Source organism: Pituophis catenifer, unplaced genomic scaffold, assembly GCF_029215685.1.
Source record: "Pituophis catenifer annectens isolate HBS135680 unplaced genomic scaffold, rPitCat1.0.hap2 SCAF_11, whole genome shotgun sequence".
Taxonomy (NCBI): Eukaryota; Metazoa; Chordata; class Lepidosauria; order Squamata; family Colubridae; genus Pituophis; species Pituophis catenifer.
In genome coordinates this window covers 24,196,350-24,211,555 of record NW_027256891.1, presented here as the reverse complement: position 1 = coordinate 24,211,555, position 15,206 = coordinate 24,196,350, and the positions used below count along the sequence as shown (strand labels likewise).

The window sequence follows — 15,206 nt, the reverse complement described above, 5'->3', positions numbered from 1 at the left end:
GAGGAGAATTAGAACTGCAGAAAAGACAATTGCTACCAACCTGCCTTCCATGGAGGACCTGTCTACTGCACGAGTCAAAAAGAGGGCTGTGAAAATATTTACAGACCCCTCGCATCCTGGACATAAATTGTTTCAACTCCTACCCTCAAAACTACACTATAGAGCACTGCACACCAGAACAACTAGACACAAGGACAGTTTTTTCCCGAATGCCATCACTCTGCTAAACAAATAATTCCCTCAACACTGTCGAACTAGTTACTAAGTCTGCATTACTATTAATCTTCTCATTGTTCCTATCACCCATCTCCTCCCACTTATGACTGTATGACTGTAACTTTGTTGCTGGTATCCTTACGATTTATATTGATATTGTTCCTGATTGCTTATTTTTTCCCCATGACTATCATTAAGTGTTGTACCTTATGATTCTTGATGAACGTATCTTTTCTTTTTATGTACACCAAGAGCGTATGCACCAAGACAAATTCCTTGTGTGTCCAATCACACTTGGCCAATAAAAAATTCTATTCTATTCTATATTCTATTCTATGCTCATTTGGCCAATGTCAGTAGGCTCCAAAACCTAACTTCCTCCTAGAAGCTGGAGGGGAGAAAATTCCCAAGAACAGGAACTCTTATGGAGACACTGATCTTCAGCATAGCAGGAGTGTCCACAGGGCATGGTCATAAACTTAATTAATTACTTAATCTGTTTCTTAATAGTTTTTAACTTCTATATGTATTTGTATTTATTATGGCTGTTCACCGCCCTGAGTCCTTCGGGAGTAGGGCGGTATACAAATATGAAAAATAAATAAATAAATAAATAAATAAATAAATAAATAAATAAATAAATAAATAAACGATGCAATCAAAGCAATGCCTGGTTTTTATGTGCATCGCCTTTTTCACACCTCAAAAGCCATGCTTTCATCGTGCTGTCGTGGATATCTTGAAGTTTTTTTACACCATAAAGCACATCTTTCAACAATTTCTATCCTTAAAAAGAGTGACGCGGTGGGTCAGTGGCTAAGACAATGAGCTTGTTGAATGAAAAGTCGGCAGTTCAGTGGTTCGAATTCCCAGTGCCGCGTAACGGGGTGAGCTCCCGTTCCTTGTCCCAGCTTCTGCCAACCTAGCAGTTCGAAAGCGCGTAAAAAATGCAAGTAGAAAAAATAGGGACCACTTTTGGTGGGGAGGTAATAGCATTCCATGCGCCTTTGGCATTCAGTCATGCCGGCCACATGACCACGGAGATGTCTTCGGACAGCGCTGGCTCTTCGGCTTTGAACCGGAGATGAGCACTGCTCCCTAGAGTCGGGAACGACTAGCAAGTATGTGCAAGGAGAACCTTTACCTTTACCTATCCTTATAAAAATCCATCCAACCATCAGGTTTCAGCCCATCAAACTGGGCAGCAGGATGCAAAAGGAGTTTGCCATTTTATGGGTCACTGTTGGGAGTTAGGATCGAGCCAGGCTAAAGTCCTTCTGTGAAAGGACCTGATCAGAAATGTGAACGAGCTAAGCCATTTGTTAGCAAGGATAACTGTTTCATTCCCTTATTTTGCTCTTTTTGCATTCATCAATCACAGATACAGTGAGGCGGCTACGAAACAAAACATTGCCTCAAGCATCAAGGAAAGGGATGCGCGTCTTGCCATGGAAAAGTTCTATCAGCCCGCCGCGATTTCCACTGCCCTACGAAAGAGATTCACAATTGAACTGCGCAGGTTGCTGCAACGTTAAAACTGATGCACAGGAAATTCAGAATGAATCAGCATTGTTTTTCAAACTTGGCATGTTTTTTAAAATGGTTCGACTTCAACTCCCAGAATCCCCCAGCCAAGCTGGCTGGAGAATTCTGGAAATTGAAGTCCACCCATCTTCCAGTCACCCAGGTTGGGAAACATGGCTTTAGAGTATTGGCTCTCCCAACGCCCAACCCTAAATTCCTTCCCTTTCTGTCTGCCAAAAGTTCATCATTCAATTCTGCAGGGAAAATCAAAACAAAACAACAACAATACAAAAAAAGAGCTGTAGAAGTAACTGATGGGTTACTTCTACATAAAAACATGGCTAACAGAAATAACAGCAGAGAAAATAGAGTTTAAACCAGAAATTTTTCTATTAGGTATGATCAAAGAAAACTATAGGAAAGAAATAAAATATTTAATATTACATATAATTACGGCAGCTAGATTGGCATTAGCTCAATATTGGAAAACGGATCAATTGCCAACAGATCACCTAATAATCCCAAAAATTTACAATTGTGCTGAAATGGATAAATTAACATTTGAGTTAAAAGATAAGGTAGACTCAAAATACTACACGGCGTGGAATAGATGGTACGATTGGATAAATCAAAAGAAAGGAGAGTAAATGTAAAATTAGCTAAGACAACAAAATTAACAAACAGGCACCTTCAACAAGATAAAGGATGTGATAAAGTGACAAAGTCACTTTCTATATTTTGTTTTTCGTTTTTCCCTTTTCTTTCTTTTTTTTTCTTCTCTCTTCTTTTCTTCTTTTTCTTTTTAATTTTGTTTTGTTTTGTTTTTCTATCTTTTGCTGTGAGTAAGTAATGATGTTTGGATTAATATAAATGTTTTCTGTATATACTGTATTTTACCTTTTTAAGTTTAATAAAGTTTGTTTTTAAAATTAAAAAAAAAGGCAAAAAAAGAGCTGTAGAAGTAACTGATGGGGGGGGGGGGAGAGAGAGAAAGAAAAAGCTGGTATGGTTTTCCCTGCTAGCCAGGAAGCTTGCTGTAAGGTGCAGTTACTGGAAAAATATATCCAATTATAGCAGTCCAATTACAAAGGTTCCTGCTGAGGTAATTAGCACCTCTCTGCATTTTTCAATCTTCAGAGCACCGCCAAATAAACTGGTTTTTTGTCCACACACAGAAACACAGCAGATTCAAAAATCACCCCTTGAAGCTCGAGAAAGCAAATAAGCGGTGCACCAGAAAAACGTTTTTTTTTTTTTTTGCAGTGAATGCTTCACCTCTGAGTAACTTCTAAGTAAGGGGATCCTGTATCTCAACCGTCTCCAAAGCCTGGAACCTCACAAACAAGTTGGTTTTGCAACCTCCACTGTATCTGTGTAGTAGACTAGGAAATCTGGGGTTGGGAGGATGTTAACACCCACACATCTGGCGAGGGGCAGGTGTGAGGGATGGTTGCCTTTGGTATAGGAAGCTGCTGAAAACCTGCAGGGATTCGTTTTGAGTAGAGCAGGCATGAAACTCACTTCCTCTGAGTGAGGTTTCCTGTTTGTGTGTGGTGGCTGCCTCCCTTCAAAAATACAGTTAGCGCTTGCAGTAAAATCTAACCATCAGCGAATATAGAAAAATCACTCACCCAAACTCTTTGAGGCCCTTGCAAGAAAGAACGGAGGTTCATAGAAAGAGTAAAAACCATGGCTACCAACCTGCCTTCCACTGAGGACCTGTATACTGCACGAGTCAAAAAAAGGGCTGTGAAAATATTTACAAACCCCTCGCATCCTGGACATAAATTGTTTCAACTGATGCTATAGAGCACTGCACACCAGAACAACAAGGACAGTTTTTTCCCGAACGCCATCACTCTGCTAAACAAATAATTCTCTTAACACTATTCACTAAGTCTGCATTACTATTATTATTAGTCTTCTCATCGTTCCTATCACCCATCTCCTCCCACTTATGACTGTATGACTGTAACTTTGTTGCTGGTATCCTTACGATTTATATTGATCGTTTCCTAGTATGATTTGATTGCTTATTTGTTCCCTATGACTATCATTAAGTATCGTACTTTATGATTCTTGACGAATGTATCTTGTCTTTTTATGTACCCCAAGAGCATATGCACCAAAGACAAATTTCTTGTGTGTCCAATCACACTTGGCCAATAAAGAATTCTATTCTATTCTATTCTATTCTATTCTATTCTATTCTATTCTATTCTATTCTATTCTATTCTATTCTATTCTATTCTATTCTATTCAAGAGCAATATAGACATTAATAATTGCAACAGAAAGGAGTAGCTGGAATGGTCAGGAGCAGTTTGACCATTTCAACTACTGTTGGACTAGCGTGGTCTTCCAGAATCCAAGTAGACCACAAGCAAGTTCTCCAAATCACCTGAGAGGCAGGACAAGAAGTCAAGAGTGGAAGCTCCTTAAAAGAGAGATCCAATCGAGAAGGAAGGAAGAATTTTTTTTTAGACGGTGAGAAGAATTAACCAGTGGAACAGCTTGCCTTCAGAAGTTGTGGGTGCCCAATCACGAGAGGTTTTCAAGAAGAGATTGGACAAGCATTTGTCCGGAATGATATAGGATCTCCTGCTTGAGCAGGGAGGTTGGCTTAGAAGACCTCCAAGGTCCCTTCCAAATCTGTTATTCTCTTGAGAGTCAATCTGGTAAGGCCCAGTTAGCTAAATCCAGGGAGAATGAAGATGGGTCTGGAGTTGATTCTCCAAATCACCTGAGGGTGGGACAAGAAGTAAAGAGTGGAAGCTCCTTATAAAGAGAGATCCAACTGAGAAGGAAGGACAAATGGAGAAGAATTAATCAGCAGAATAGCTTGCCTCCAGAAGTTGTGAGTGCTCCATTGCTGGAGGCCTTCAAGAAAAGATAGGACATCCATTTCTCTGGATCGCAATAAGGACTCCTTGCCTTGGGCAGGGAGGTTGAACTAGAAGACCTCCAAGATCCTTTCCAACTTTTTGATTCTAAGACACAGCAAAGGTCCAGCCATCGCAAGGAGAATCTGATTTTGTTTCCATAATTTAAAGCCATAACTGAGTCACCTTCTGCTTTGGCAATATTCCTCAGCAGGCTTCAGCCTGGAAAAGAGCCATCATTCACTAGAACATGTGCTTTGCCCCAGACAGTTTCCAAGGATATCATAAAATTTAGTTATGGACCCAGGATATATTTATATGTCATTATTTAGTGAGACAACACAAAGAATTGAAAACATAACTGTTCAATTTATGATGGCTGCTGCAACGTTGGCTATTGCGCAATATCGGAAAAAATTAATCCATCACTAAGTCTATGATGAGATGGTTGCTATGGGAGAATTGATGTATAAAACATGGGAGATGGCGAGATATGCCAGAAACCTTTCTTTCAATTTGGGAAAGGGTTACTGTCATCTTTTTTGCAAAACATATTAAATCAAATTCTCCTTCTTGTTTACCCCAGTATATTGTTGAAATCTCGACCTATTCTTGGATCTTTTTAATAGGCTGGTTAATTTTGCTGGGTTATTTTTTAATTTTTAGGTACTGCATTTTTATTCTCTGTTATTGTTTTTATGGCATGTTTTGCAATGTTGCATATTTTATTATCTATGGCAGCAAGATTAAGAGGTGTGGCCTTCGATTCCCCAGCCAGGGAATTAAAGACCACACCTCTTCAACTCCACAAGTTTGAAAAATACTATAGCATTAGGATTTGATGAAGATGATGACAGAACTAGCAGATCTATCTAGTTTGTTTAGAGAAGGATCAATTACAATGATCTCTGTTACATTTATTGGTGACCGGAGTGGAAACTCCTTATCGACTTTTTGCTGGGGAAAAAAAAAGAAAAAGAAGAAAAAGAACTTATGAGTGGATCATTTGGGGCTGATGATTAGAAAATGTAACTTGTGGAAAGAGAATTATGATGTAGTTTTATGAATTTACAAATACATTCATCACCATTGTCACAACGATTCTATTTCTGTTTCTATTTCTTACTCACTGCTCTTCCTTATCGTTGTCTTCCTTTCACCTTGTTAACTTTTTTTTCAATAAAAATTACCTTAGAGAGAAAAAAGAAGCGGATCATAATAAATTCTTCCATGAATACGTTTTTTTTTTTTTAATTTGGCAGCGTGGCTACAAAAGTAAAAAAATGCTTCCCCTCCTCGGCTCCTTTGTACAAATCTTCGGTTTTCCAAAAAATAAAAAGAACTTGTAGTTTCGATGGTGGGAACCTTGGTCATAACCCAAGGTACATCAAATTAGAGATGGGGAAAGGGAGGGGAAAAATATGACCTTTGCTTTTCTAGGCATGCACTTTGTGGAATAAAGAAAATGAGAAAAACCAAAGAAAACTGCTTTATAACCAAGAAAAAGCATTGGATAGTTGAGGATCAGAATTTGATCCTCAGGAGTCAGCTAGCATGGCTAAGATACTCGGGGCAGGCTTTCCCAGTTCTGCCGGAAAACGGACTTTATTTTGCTAATTTTGCTTAGAGAACGAATCAGATCACTGATATAGCTTGAGGGATACATGTCTTGGCAACAGATCAGTATTTCTCAATTCTCACCCTTGGGGACTTTAAGACGGGAGGCCTTCAACTCCCAGAATTCCCCAGCCGGCATGAAAAAACATTTCCTTGGGCATCAAGGAAAGGAGTGCATTTCGTACCATGGGAAAGTTTCATCAGCACCGCCATTTCTGCTGCCCTTTGATGCACATTCCCAATTTAAGTGTGCTTAATGTTGCTTCAACATAAAACTGGTGCGTAGGGAAATTGAGAAAGAATCCCCCTTTTTTTACAACAGTATTTTTCAACCTTGGCAAGGTTAAGATATGTGGACTTCAATTTCCATGGGGAATTCTGGGAGCTGAAGTCCACACCTCTTCCAACTCAACAAGGTGGAGAAACACTGTTATGGAAGGGCCCATTGTGTTGCTCAAAGATCATCTTATTGGATGTCAACAAGGATGAACAAACTCTTGCACCAATCTTTGCAAAAGAGAATCTGGTTTTCTTACACAGGTCTGTAAACACTACGTTGGAGAATAACCTACAGTAGTGGCCAAAATTGTGGAAACCTTTTGGGAAAAGCGTATTTGTAAGGTTTGATGGCTAATAAAACCACTTTTTCTTGGAGTTTCAAGATAATCATATTCCACTGCTGGAATGGCCTGGGAATAGCCCAGACCTTCACCCAATGGTGGGTTCTACTTACCTTTACTACTGGTTCTCAACGGGGTCATGTGAGCGCGCGAGGTTTGCGCAGAAACATTTTGATGATATCAGGGTCAGTGGGCAGAGCCTCCCACCGGTTTTACTACCGGTTCTATAGAACCGGTGCGAACCAGGGGTAACCCACCACTGCCTTCACCCAATTGAAGAGAGCCTTGGTGGCGCAGCAGACTAAAGTGCTGTTAAATAGCACCAGCTGCCTGCAATTACTGCAAGTTCAAATCTCACCAGGCTCAAGGTTGACTCAGCCTTCCATCCTTTCGAGGTAGATAAAATGAGGACCCAGATTGTGGGGGCAATAAGCTGACTTTATATTAAAAAGAACACAGCTTGGGGGGGGGGCGAAAGCTCTACTAAGCAGGTATAGACAAAAGTATGAAGGCTATTTGCTTAACGCATTGTAAAACGCCCTAAGTCTCCGGAGAAGGGCGGCATATAAATCGAACCAATAAATAAAATTGAACCAATAAATTTCATGGTATTACTCCCAAAAATAGTGATGTTATAAGCTAGTTTTAGAACATACACTTTCCCCAAAAGGTTTCCACAATTTTGGCCACGACTGTAGTAGCTATGAACCTTCTCCTTGGAATGCAGAAACCCCCACAAACGTGAGGAAAAAAAATCCACCGGTGTTGTTTGTCTTCTGCTACTAAGTGAGCCCCTCCCCCCCTCCATTTTTTTAATGACCAACTACAAACATGACATGAGTCAGGGTGCTTTTCCCCCCTCTCCTCTGCCAAATCATAAATGACTTATTTGACCGGGTTAAAAGGAAACTAAATGTTCTTATCGCTTTCACCAAGGTAACCCTTAAAAAAAACCCCACAAAAACCTTGGGTAGGTCAATAATTTTGCTAGCTATCTTCAAAAGGCAAGGGGTGTTATCAAGACTTTGTAAATGGCTGGAAAACCGGTACCCTAAGAAGTCTCAACGACAGAATAAGGTCCTTTTTCCAAAACAGGATCTACCGCTCTCCGTTGACTCACTTAATTCTTCCAAAATCGTACCATCCATCCGCGTTCAAATTTTTAGTGGCAAAGGCTGTAAAATGGACCGGTGGACCAGTGGTGAAATCCAAATTTTCTTACTACCGGTTCTGTGGGTGTGGCTTGGGGGGGCATGGCGTGGCTTGGTGGGCGTGGCAGGGGAAGGATACTGCAAAATCCCCATTCCCTCCCCACTCCTGGGGGAAGGATATTGCAAAATCTCCATTCCTACCCCACTCTGGGACCAACCAGAGATGGTATTTGCCGGTTCTCTGAACTACTCAAAATTTCTGCTATTGGTTCTCCGAACTGCTCAAAATTTCCGCTAGCGGTTCTCCAGAACCTGCTGGATTTCACCCCTGCGGTGGTCCCGCTACTTCAAGGATCAATCAAACCCAGGGTTCTTCTCCGAGTGCAACCAACAGCAGCCTACAACATCCCAGGCTGCTTCTTAGCACAAAGACGCTGCACACATGTTGTGTACTTAATTTATGACTCAGAGAAACCACGGTGTGTCTACTGGGCTGACCTAGTTTTCCTTGCTTATTAGGAGCGCTCCTGAAACCAACATTTAAACTCCTGGGTTTGTACTATGAGTAACCAGAGACTTGAGAAGTCCACCAGAAAGACTCAAAGACTGCTTTCCAACAAGGGGCAAGCTGCCCATAGGATGATGAAACCAGAATCCCAAGTAGGTTTTTTTCCAATTTGTCACCTCTGCCAACACCCACAATAAATCAGCTACTGATGGCCAAGGATACACCAATAACGTGTCAATGTGTCCTCCCTCTTAACCCACGGGTGAGTCATAAAACTATTGCCCAGGTCTCTCTTTGACCAAGGACATGCAAGAGGCCAACTCAATGGAATGGCCCAAAGATGTTGACACTCTAGAAAAAAATGCAGACAAGAGCAACAGAGATGATTAACAGGCTGCTGGAGGCTAAAACATATGAAGAACAATTGCAGGAATTGGGTGTGTCTAGTCAACAAAAGTGTGTGTAGTCAAGGCGATGATTTTCCCAGTTGCAATGGATGGCTGTGAAAGTTGGACCATAAGAAAGGCTGAGCACCAAGGAATTGAGACCTTTGAACTCTGGTGCTGGAGAAGACTCCTGCAAGTCCCTTGGACTGCAAGGCAATCAAACCGGTCGGTCCTAGAGGAGATCAACCCTGACTGCTCTTTAGAAGACCAGATCCTGAAGATGGAACTCAGATACTTTGGCCACCTAATGAGAAGGAAGGACTCACTGGAGAAGAGCCTAATGCTGGGAACGATTGAGGGCAAAAGAAGAAGGGGACGGCAGAGAACGAGGTGGCTGGATGGAGTCATTGAAGCAGTAGGTGTCAGCTTAAATGGATTCCAGAAGATGGTAGAGGACAGGAAGGCCTGGAGGAATGTGGTCCATGGGGTTGCGATGGATCGGACATGACTTTGCATCTAACAACAACAACAAGTCTACTGAGAAGAAGGACTAGGGGGTGACATGTTAACAGTGTTCCAATATTTGAGGAGCTGCCCCAAAGAAGAGGTGGTCAACCTATTCTCCAAAGCACCTGAAGGATGAACAAGAAGCCATGGATGGAAACTTATCAAGGAGAGAAGCAACCTAGGAGAAATTTCCTAACAGTGAGAACTGTTTGGAAAGGACTTGCCTTCAGAAGTTGTGGATGCTCCAACACTGGAAGTTTTTAAGAAGGGATTGGACAACCCAGTTGTCCGGAAGAGTACAGGATCTCCTGCTTGAGCAGAGGTTAGACCAGAAGACCTCCAAAGTCCCTTCCAAGTCTGTTCTTCTCCTTCTTCTCCATGACAGGTAAGACCACGATGGTTTGCCACTCAGGAGAGACCCTTCTGGATGGTAATGAAGTCCCTTCTTTGCTGGTTGCTTTTCCCCCATGCAAAAACCTTCCCAGTCCTGGACTTCCATGAGTCACGTTCAAGAATGAAAACCTTCTCTATGTGCGATGCATCTGTTTGTCGCCTGTCAAAAAAGCGACATCAATCAAGGCAGTAGATGGAGGCTTCTCTGCCTGCAGGCAGAGCCCCAAACCTCATAATTATCTCTTGTTGGCTGCTAAACTTTAGAACGTTACATAAGCATCTTGATGGAAGGCTGGCATGCTACAGAAAGTGCATACTCGGGTGATGCCATTTTTGGCATTACGGGCGATGTTCGGCCTGCCAAACTTTTTTTTTTAACCCAAGGAGTCTTCGTGAACCCAATGACTGAATTCAGATTTGCATCCAATTCTAACACCCTTCCGCAATCTTAAATGTGTTACATCCCTTGCCATCATCCAGAAATATGAATTCCAACCCTCCAGATTTAAATTCTAGTAAAAAAAACAACAACAACAACCTTCAATTCAAACTCAGCTCAACTCCTGCTAATCTTAACGGACACATTCATGCAGGGTTTTTAAATTTTTTATTATTATTATTATTATCTTCTACATTGATTTGACTTCCCTGCCTAGTTTCCGAGCCAAGGATTTAGTGGTGGTCTCTTATTCAACTACCAATCCTGCTAACTTTTCAAAAATCAGAATAAGTCAGTTAAGCGCTGCCATCTAAACTGGGGAACTGGACCACAACACTGCCTAAATAGGAAACCCTACACCACTTCAGACAAATGGTTATCCAACCTCTTCTTAAAAACTTCCAGTGGTGGAGCATTCACAACTTCTGGAGGCAAGTAGTTCCACTGATTAATTGTTCTCACGGTCAGGAAATTTCTCCTTAGTTCTAAGCTGCTTTTCTCCTTGATGAGTTTCCACCCATTGCTTCTTGTCCTGCCTTCAGGTGCTTTGGAGAATAGCTTGACTCCCTCTTCTTTGTGGAAGCCCCTGAGATATTGGAACACTGCTATCATGTCTCCCCTAGTCCTTCTTTCCATTAAACTAGACACACACAATTCCAGCAACTGTTCTTCATATGTTTCAGCCTCCAGTCCCCTAATCATCTTTGTTGCTCTTCTCTGCACTCTTTCTAGAGCCTCCACATCTTTTTTACATCGTGTTGACCAAAACTGGATGCAGGATTCCAAGTGTGGCCTTACCAAGGCCTTATAAAGTGGTATTAACACTTCACGTGATCTTGATTTGTGTTAATTAAAGTGTGAATTAAAGAACGACATTCTTTAAAGAATTAAAGTATGAATCTGGGGGGGTGGGAATTAAAAAAATGATATGTAAAGAACGTTAAGAAAAGAATCTGTAGAGTGATTCCAGAGGCTTTCGTAAACAAACAACAATGGAGTCTTTGAGATCCGACCCCCCCCCCACCGAGTGGTATCTACCTACCCAGAAAAATGGACAAAGGTTCCCTTACAATAGGAGAGAATATCCTCACAGGCTACAACGGGAAGCAAAGAGAAACTTTGTGCCTTCTTCTTTCCTTCCCTTGTGGTAAATAGCCAGATAACTCCAGAAGCTGTTGTGAAACCAACCAGCTTTCTGTGTTCCAAATTTGCTGTGAATCCAATGGGTTGGACTGAGTTTCCGAGCAAGGTTTCTAAATCCAAGTTTGTTGAGCAAGCCATCATGGAGAGGTCTGGAGATGACACAAGCCAGAGGGGAGCCACGTGTCTACATCAAGAGAAGTCACAAATGTACGAATCGCCATTTTTAGTACACTGTGAGCTCAACCTATCTGCCAGTCAAAGCCCATCCTGTCTTCTGCTAACTGGTAGAACTTCAATACTGCAGGGACCAGTATTGGTTTTCTATGGTCCTCTGGAATGGGAGAGAATGAGTGCTGCATATTCCTACAGCCAGTTTGGTCTTAGTGGTTAAGATGCTGGCCTAGAAACCAGGAGACTGTGAGTTCTAGTTTCCACCTTGGGCAGGAAAGCCATCTGGGCTTTATGGGGAGGAATGACTTTGGGCCAATCACCAGGAGATGGTGAGTTCTAGTCCCACCTTAGGCATGAAAGCCAATTGGGTGACTTTGGGCCAATTACCAGGAGACTGGGAATTCTAGTCCTGCCTTAAGCATGAAAAACAGTTGTGTAACTTTGGGCTAATCACCAGGAAATGGTGAGTTCTAGTCCCATTTTAGGCATGGAAAGCTGGCTAGGTGACTTGGCCAATCACCAGGAGACAGTAAATTCTAGCCCCAACTTAGGTAGGAAAGCTATCTGGGTGATTTTGGGCCAATCACCAGGAGATGGTAAGTTCTAGTCCCACCTTAGGCATGAAAGCCAATTGGGTAACTTTGGGCCAATTACCAGGAGACTGGGAGTTCTAGTCCTGCCTTAAGCATGAAAGGCAGTTGTGTAACTTTGGGCCAATCACCAGGATATGGTAAGTTCTAGTCCCACCTTAGGTAGGAAAGCTATCTGGGTGATTTTGGGCCAATCACCAGGAGATGGTAAATTCTAGTCCCACCTTAAGCATGGAAGCTAATTGGGTGACTTTGGGCCAATTACCAGGAGACTGTGAGTTCTAGTCCTGCCTTAAGCATGAAAGGCAGCTGTGTAACTTTGGGCCAATCACCAGGAGATGGTGAGTTCTAGTCCCACTTTAGGCATGAAAACCAATTGGGTGACTTTGGGCCAGTCCCTCCCTCTCTCAGCCCAGCCCACCTCACAAGGTTGCCGTTGTGGGGAAAATAGAAAGGAGTAATTAGGTATATTCAATTCCCTTGAGTTACTTAAAAAGTAACCAAGACGAGATTTTTTTAAAAAAACACCTAATAACTAAAATCAATGAAGCAGTCGGTCCTCTCCCCATGTCCCAAACATTCCAAAATGGAACAAACCAGTATTTTTCCGGTCTTGAAAGCCACCAGGCCAAGGGGCAAATTAAACCAACAATCAAGGTTGCTAACCGAGGCAGAGTTACAAGGCCCTAAAGACCCACAGAGCAAAATTTTAAAAAAATAATAATTCAACAAGGCTGTCCTTTTTTGTGACGCTTGGCCCTTGCTGCTGGGGGTTTGGTGGGTGGGGGGGAAGCATCTGCTTCGTTCTCCCCTCAACCGGGGTAGCCTCAGCCCAGCAGAGCCCCTGCCCCCCACTCCCCACTTCCCATGTAAAGCGATCCAGGTTATCCAGCACAAAGATGCGCCCATAGAGACCCCTGACTCTCAAAGAAAACTAAAATAAAAAGCCCATTTCCAAGACAGCCTCTGCCGTCAGCTGCCCATCATCCATTTTCCTCGGTGGGAAAAGACCCAGAGCCCTTGAAGGAATGAATTCAAACGACTCTGCCACCAGTCCCAGGTTCGTTTCCTTCCGGAACACAAAGGACAAGCAAAAAGATTGGCACGCTGGGTTGGGGTTTTTATTTGACCAGCCCGGCCGAAGGAGACACTCAGGATTTGGCGCAGGTGTCTTAATCCCAACCTATCCTCCTGCGGGGAGACAAGAGCTCCCATCTCTCCACTATTATTTTTGGGCTGGGGGGGAGGCACGTGGGGAGCAGCCCACCTTCCTCTTTGTCTTTGCCAGTGGCTCAACAGTGGCAGGCAAATTACGCAAACCCCCCTGTGTTGCAACCGGCTGGGGATGATGGGAGCTAGAAAGGGAATGATGGGTCTAATGGCCTGAGTGGGGGGTGGGAAGGGAAAGGAAGGGAAGGGGGAAGCCTTCCTCGTCTCTCCCCTCACCCCACACCCACCCACCCACCCAAGGGCGATCAATGGCTGCGAGCTGGCCCGGTTCCGTTTCCCATCAGCTTGCAATCTCCCTTTGGGCCCAAACCAAGACCGAGCCGTGCTTGGTCCGGCTTCGTCCCTTCTCCTCCCCGCCCCTCCCTCCGGAAGCCAAACCTGCCTTCCAGGCCCGAGCAGCCCCTTCCCACGCCCCGCCGGACCCTTCCCCACCCCCCCCAAACCAGCCCCGAGGCTGGGTGTGGATGGGGGAGGCATCCCCTTCCACACCCCGCGGTCCTGCATCGCGCCCTTCCCTCCCTAAGCCCCCCACCCCACAAAAAAAGGCACTCAGATCCAGCCGGGCTGCTCCGCTGTAGCCCACCGCCCCGCTTTTCTCCGCAGGAAGCCGCAGCTGCAGCCGTTCCTCCCTCCCTCCTTCTGCTTCCCTTCCCTTTCCCTGCCCCGTGTCGCTCCGGAGCCGCTCCGGAGCCGCACAAGGGGCGGCAGCAGCAGCAACTCCGGCCGGACCGCTCCAACCCAGTCCCCTCCGCCCAGCATCCCTGCCTCCTTTGCCTCGGCCGGCCCCTGCAGCAAGGCAGCCCCGGCGCGCCCCCTCGGCCAGCCAGGGCCGGAGCAACCCCTCGGAGACGAGCAGGGGCTAAGAGAAGAGACCCCCGGGACCCCCCCCCCCACGCCCACCCCTCCCCAGCCTGCCTGCTCCCCGCACTCACCACCTGGCGCGCGAGCTCCGTGGCCGCCATGCCCCCCCCGGCCTCCTCCTCTTCCTCTTCTTCCTCCTCCTCTTTTTTTTCCTTCCTCTTCTTCTTCTTCTTCCTCCTCCTCTTCTTCTTCCTTCTCCTCTTTTTCTTCTTCTTCTTCTTCCTCCTCCTCCTCCTTTTTTTCCTCTTCTTCTTCCTCCTCTTCTTCTTTCTCCTTCTCCTTCTCCTCTTTTTCTTCTTCTTCTTCTTCCTCCTCCTCCTCCTTTTTTTCCTCTTCTTCTTCCTCCTCTTCTTCTTTCTCCTTCTCTTTTTCTTCTTTCTCTTCTTCTTCCTCCTCCTCCTCCTCCTCCTCCTCCTCCTCCTCCTCCTCTTCCTCTTTTTTTTCTTCTTCTTTTTCTTCCTCCTCCTCTTCCTCCTCCTCAGCCCCGGCAAGAGTAGCAGCAGCCGACGAGAGCGCCGCCACCTCCGGCTGGCTCAGCCCCGACGCGCCGAGGGGAGCCTGGCAAAGGCGGGGCGGGGAGCTGGCAGGACGCGGCCACTGCGGCAGGAGGGGGGGAGCCGAGCGGGGCGTGGATAAGGCGCGGAGACCCCCCCCCCCGCGCCCACCTCCCACCAACCCCGCTCTCAAGCCCCGCGGACCGCTGCTCCCCCCTCTTCTTCCTCCTCCTCCTCTTCCTCCTCCGCTGGCTGGCTCTTCACCTCCTCTCCCCTCCCCTCCCCCCCCCGTGGGGGCGGGAATGGGCTAGCCGGCTCTTTCTCTCCCCACCCCCCACCCCCCACCCTCCACGCTTGCTTCTGGCGCCCCCTCTCCCCGCCCGCGGTGGTGCAGGCCGAGCAGGCAGGAATCCACCCGGCTGCGCTGCGAAGCACCGACCTTGGGTGCTTTGGGGGTGGGGGAGGGGAGGGGGGA

At 45.1% G+C, this 15,206-nt stretch overlaps 1 protein-coding gene across 2 annotated transcripts in view; it reads right to left on the bottom strand.

The window, feature by feature from the left end:
- The window catches only part of SEPTIN6 (septin 6), a 45,042-nt gene extending 30,608 nt beyond the window's left edge, over positions 1-14,434 (bottom strand). For both annotated transcript variants that reach the window (XM_070951685.1, XM_070951686.1), the window contains exon 1: positions 14,309-14,434. In XM_070951685.1, coding sequence (XP_070807786.1) covers positions 14,309-14,338 — 30 coding nt within the window. In that variant the 5' untranslated portion in view covers positions 14,339-14,434. The remainder of the gene's footprint in view (positions 1-14,308) is intronic.
- Positions 14,435-15,206: the final 772 nt, after the last annotated feature.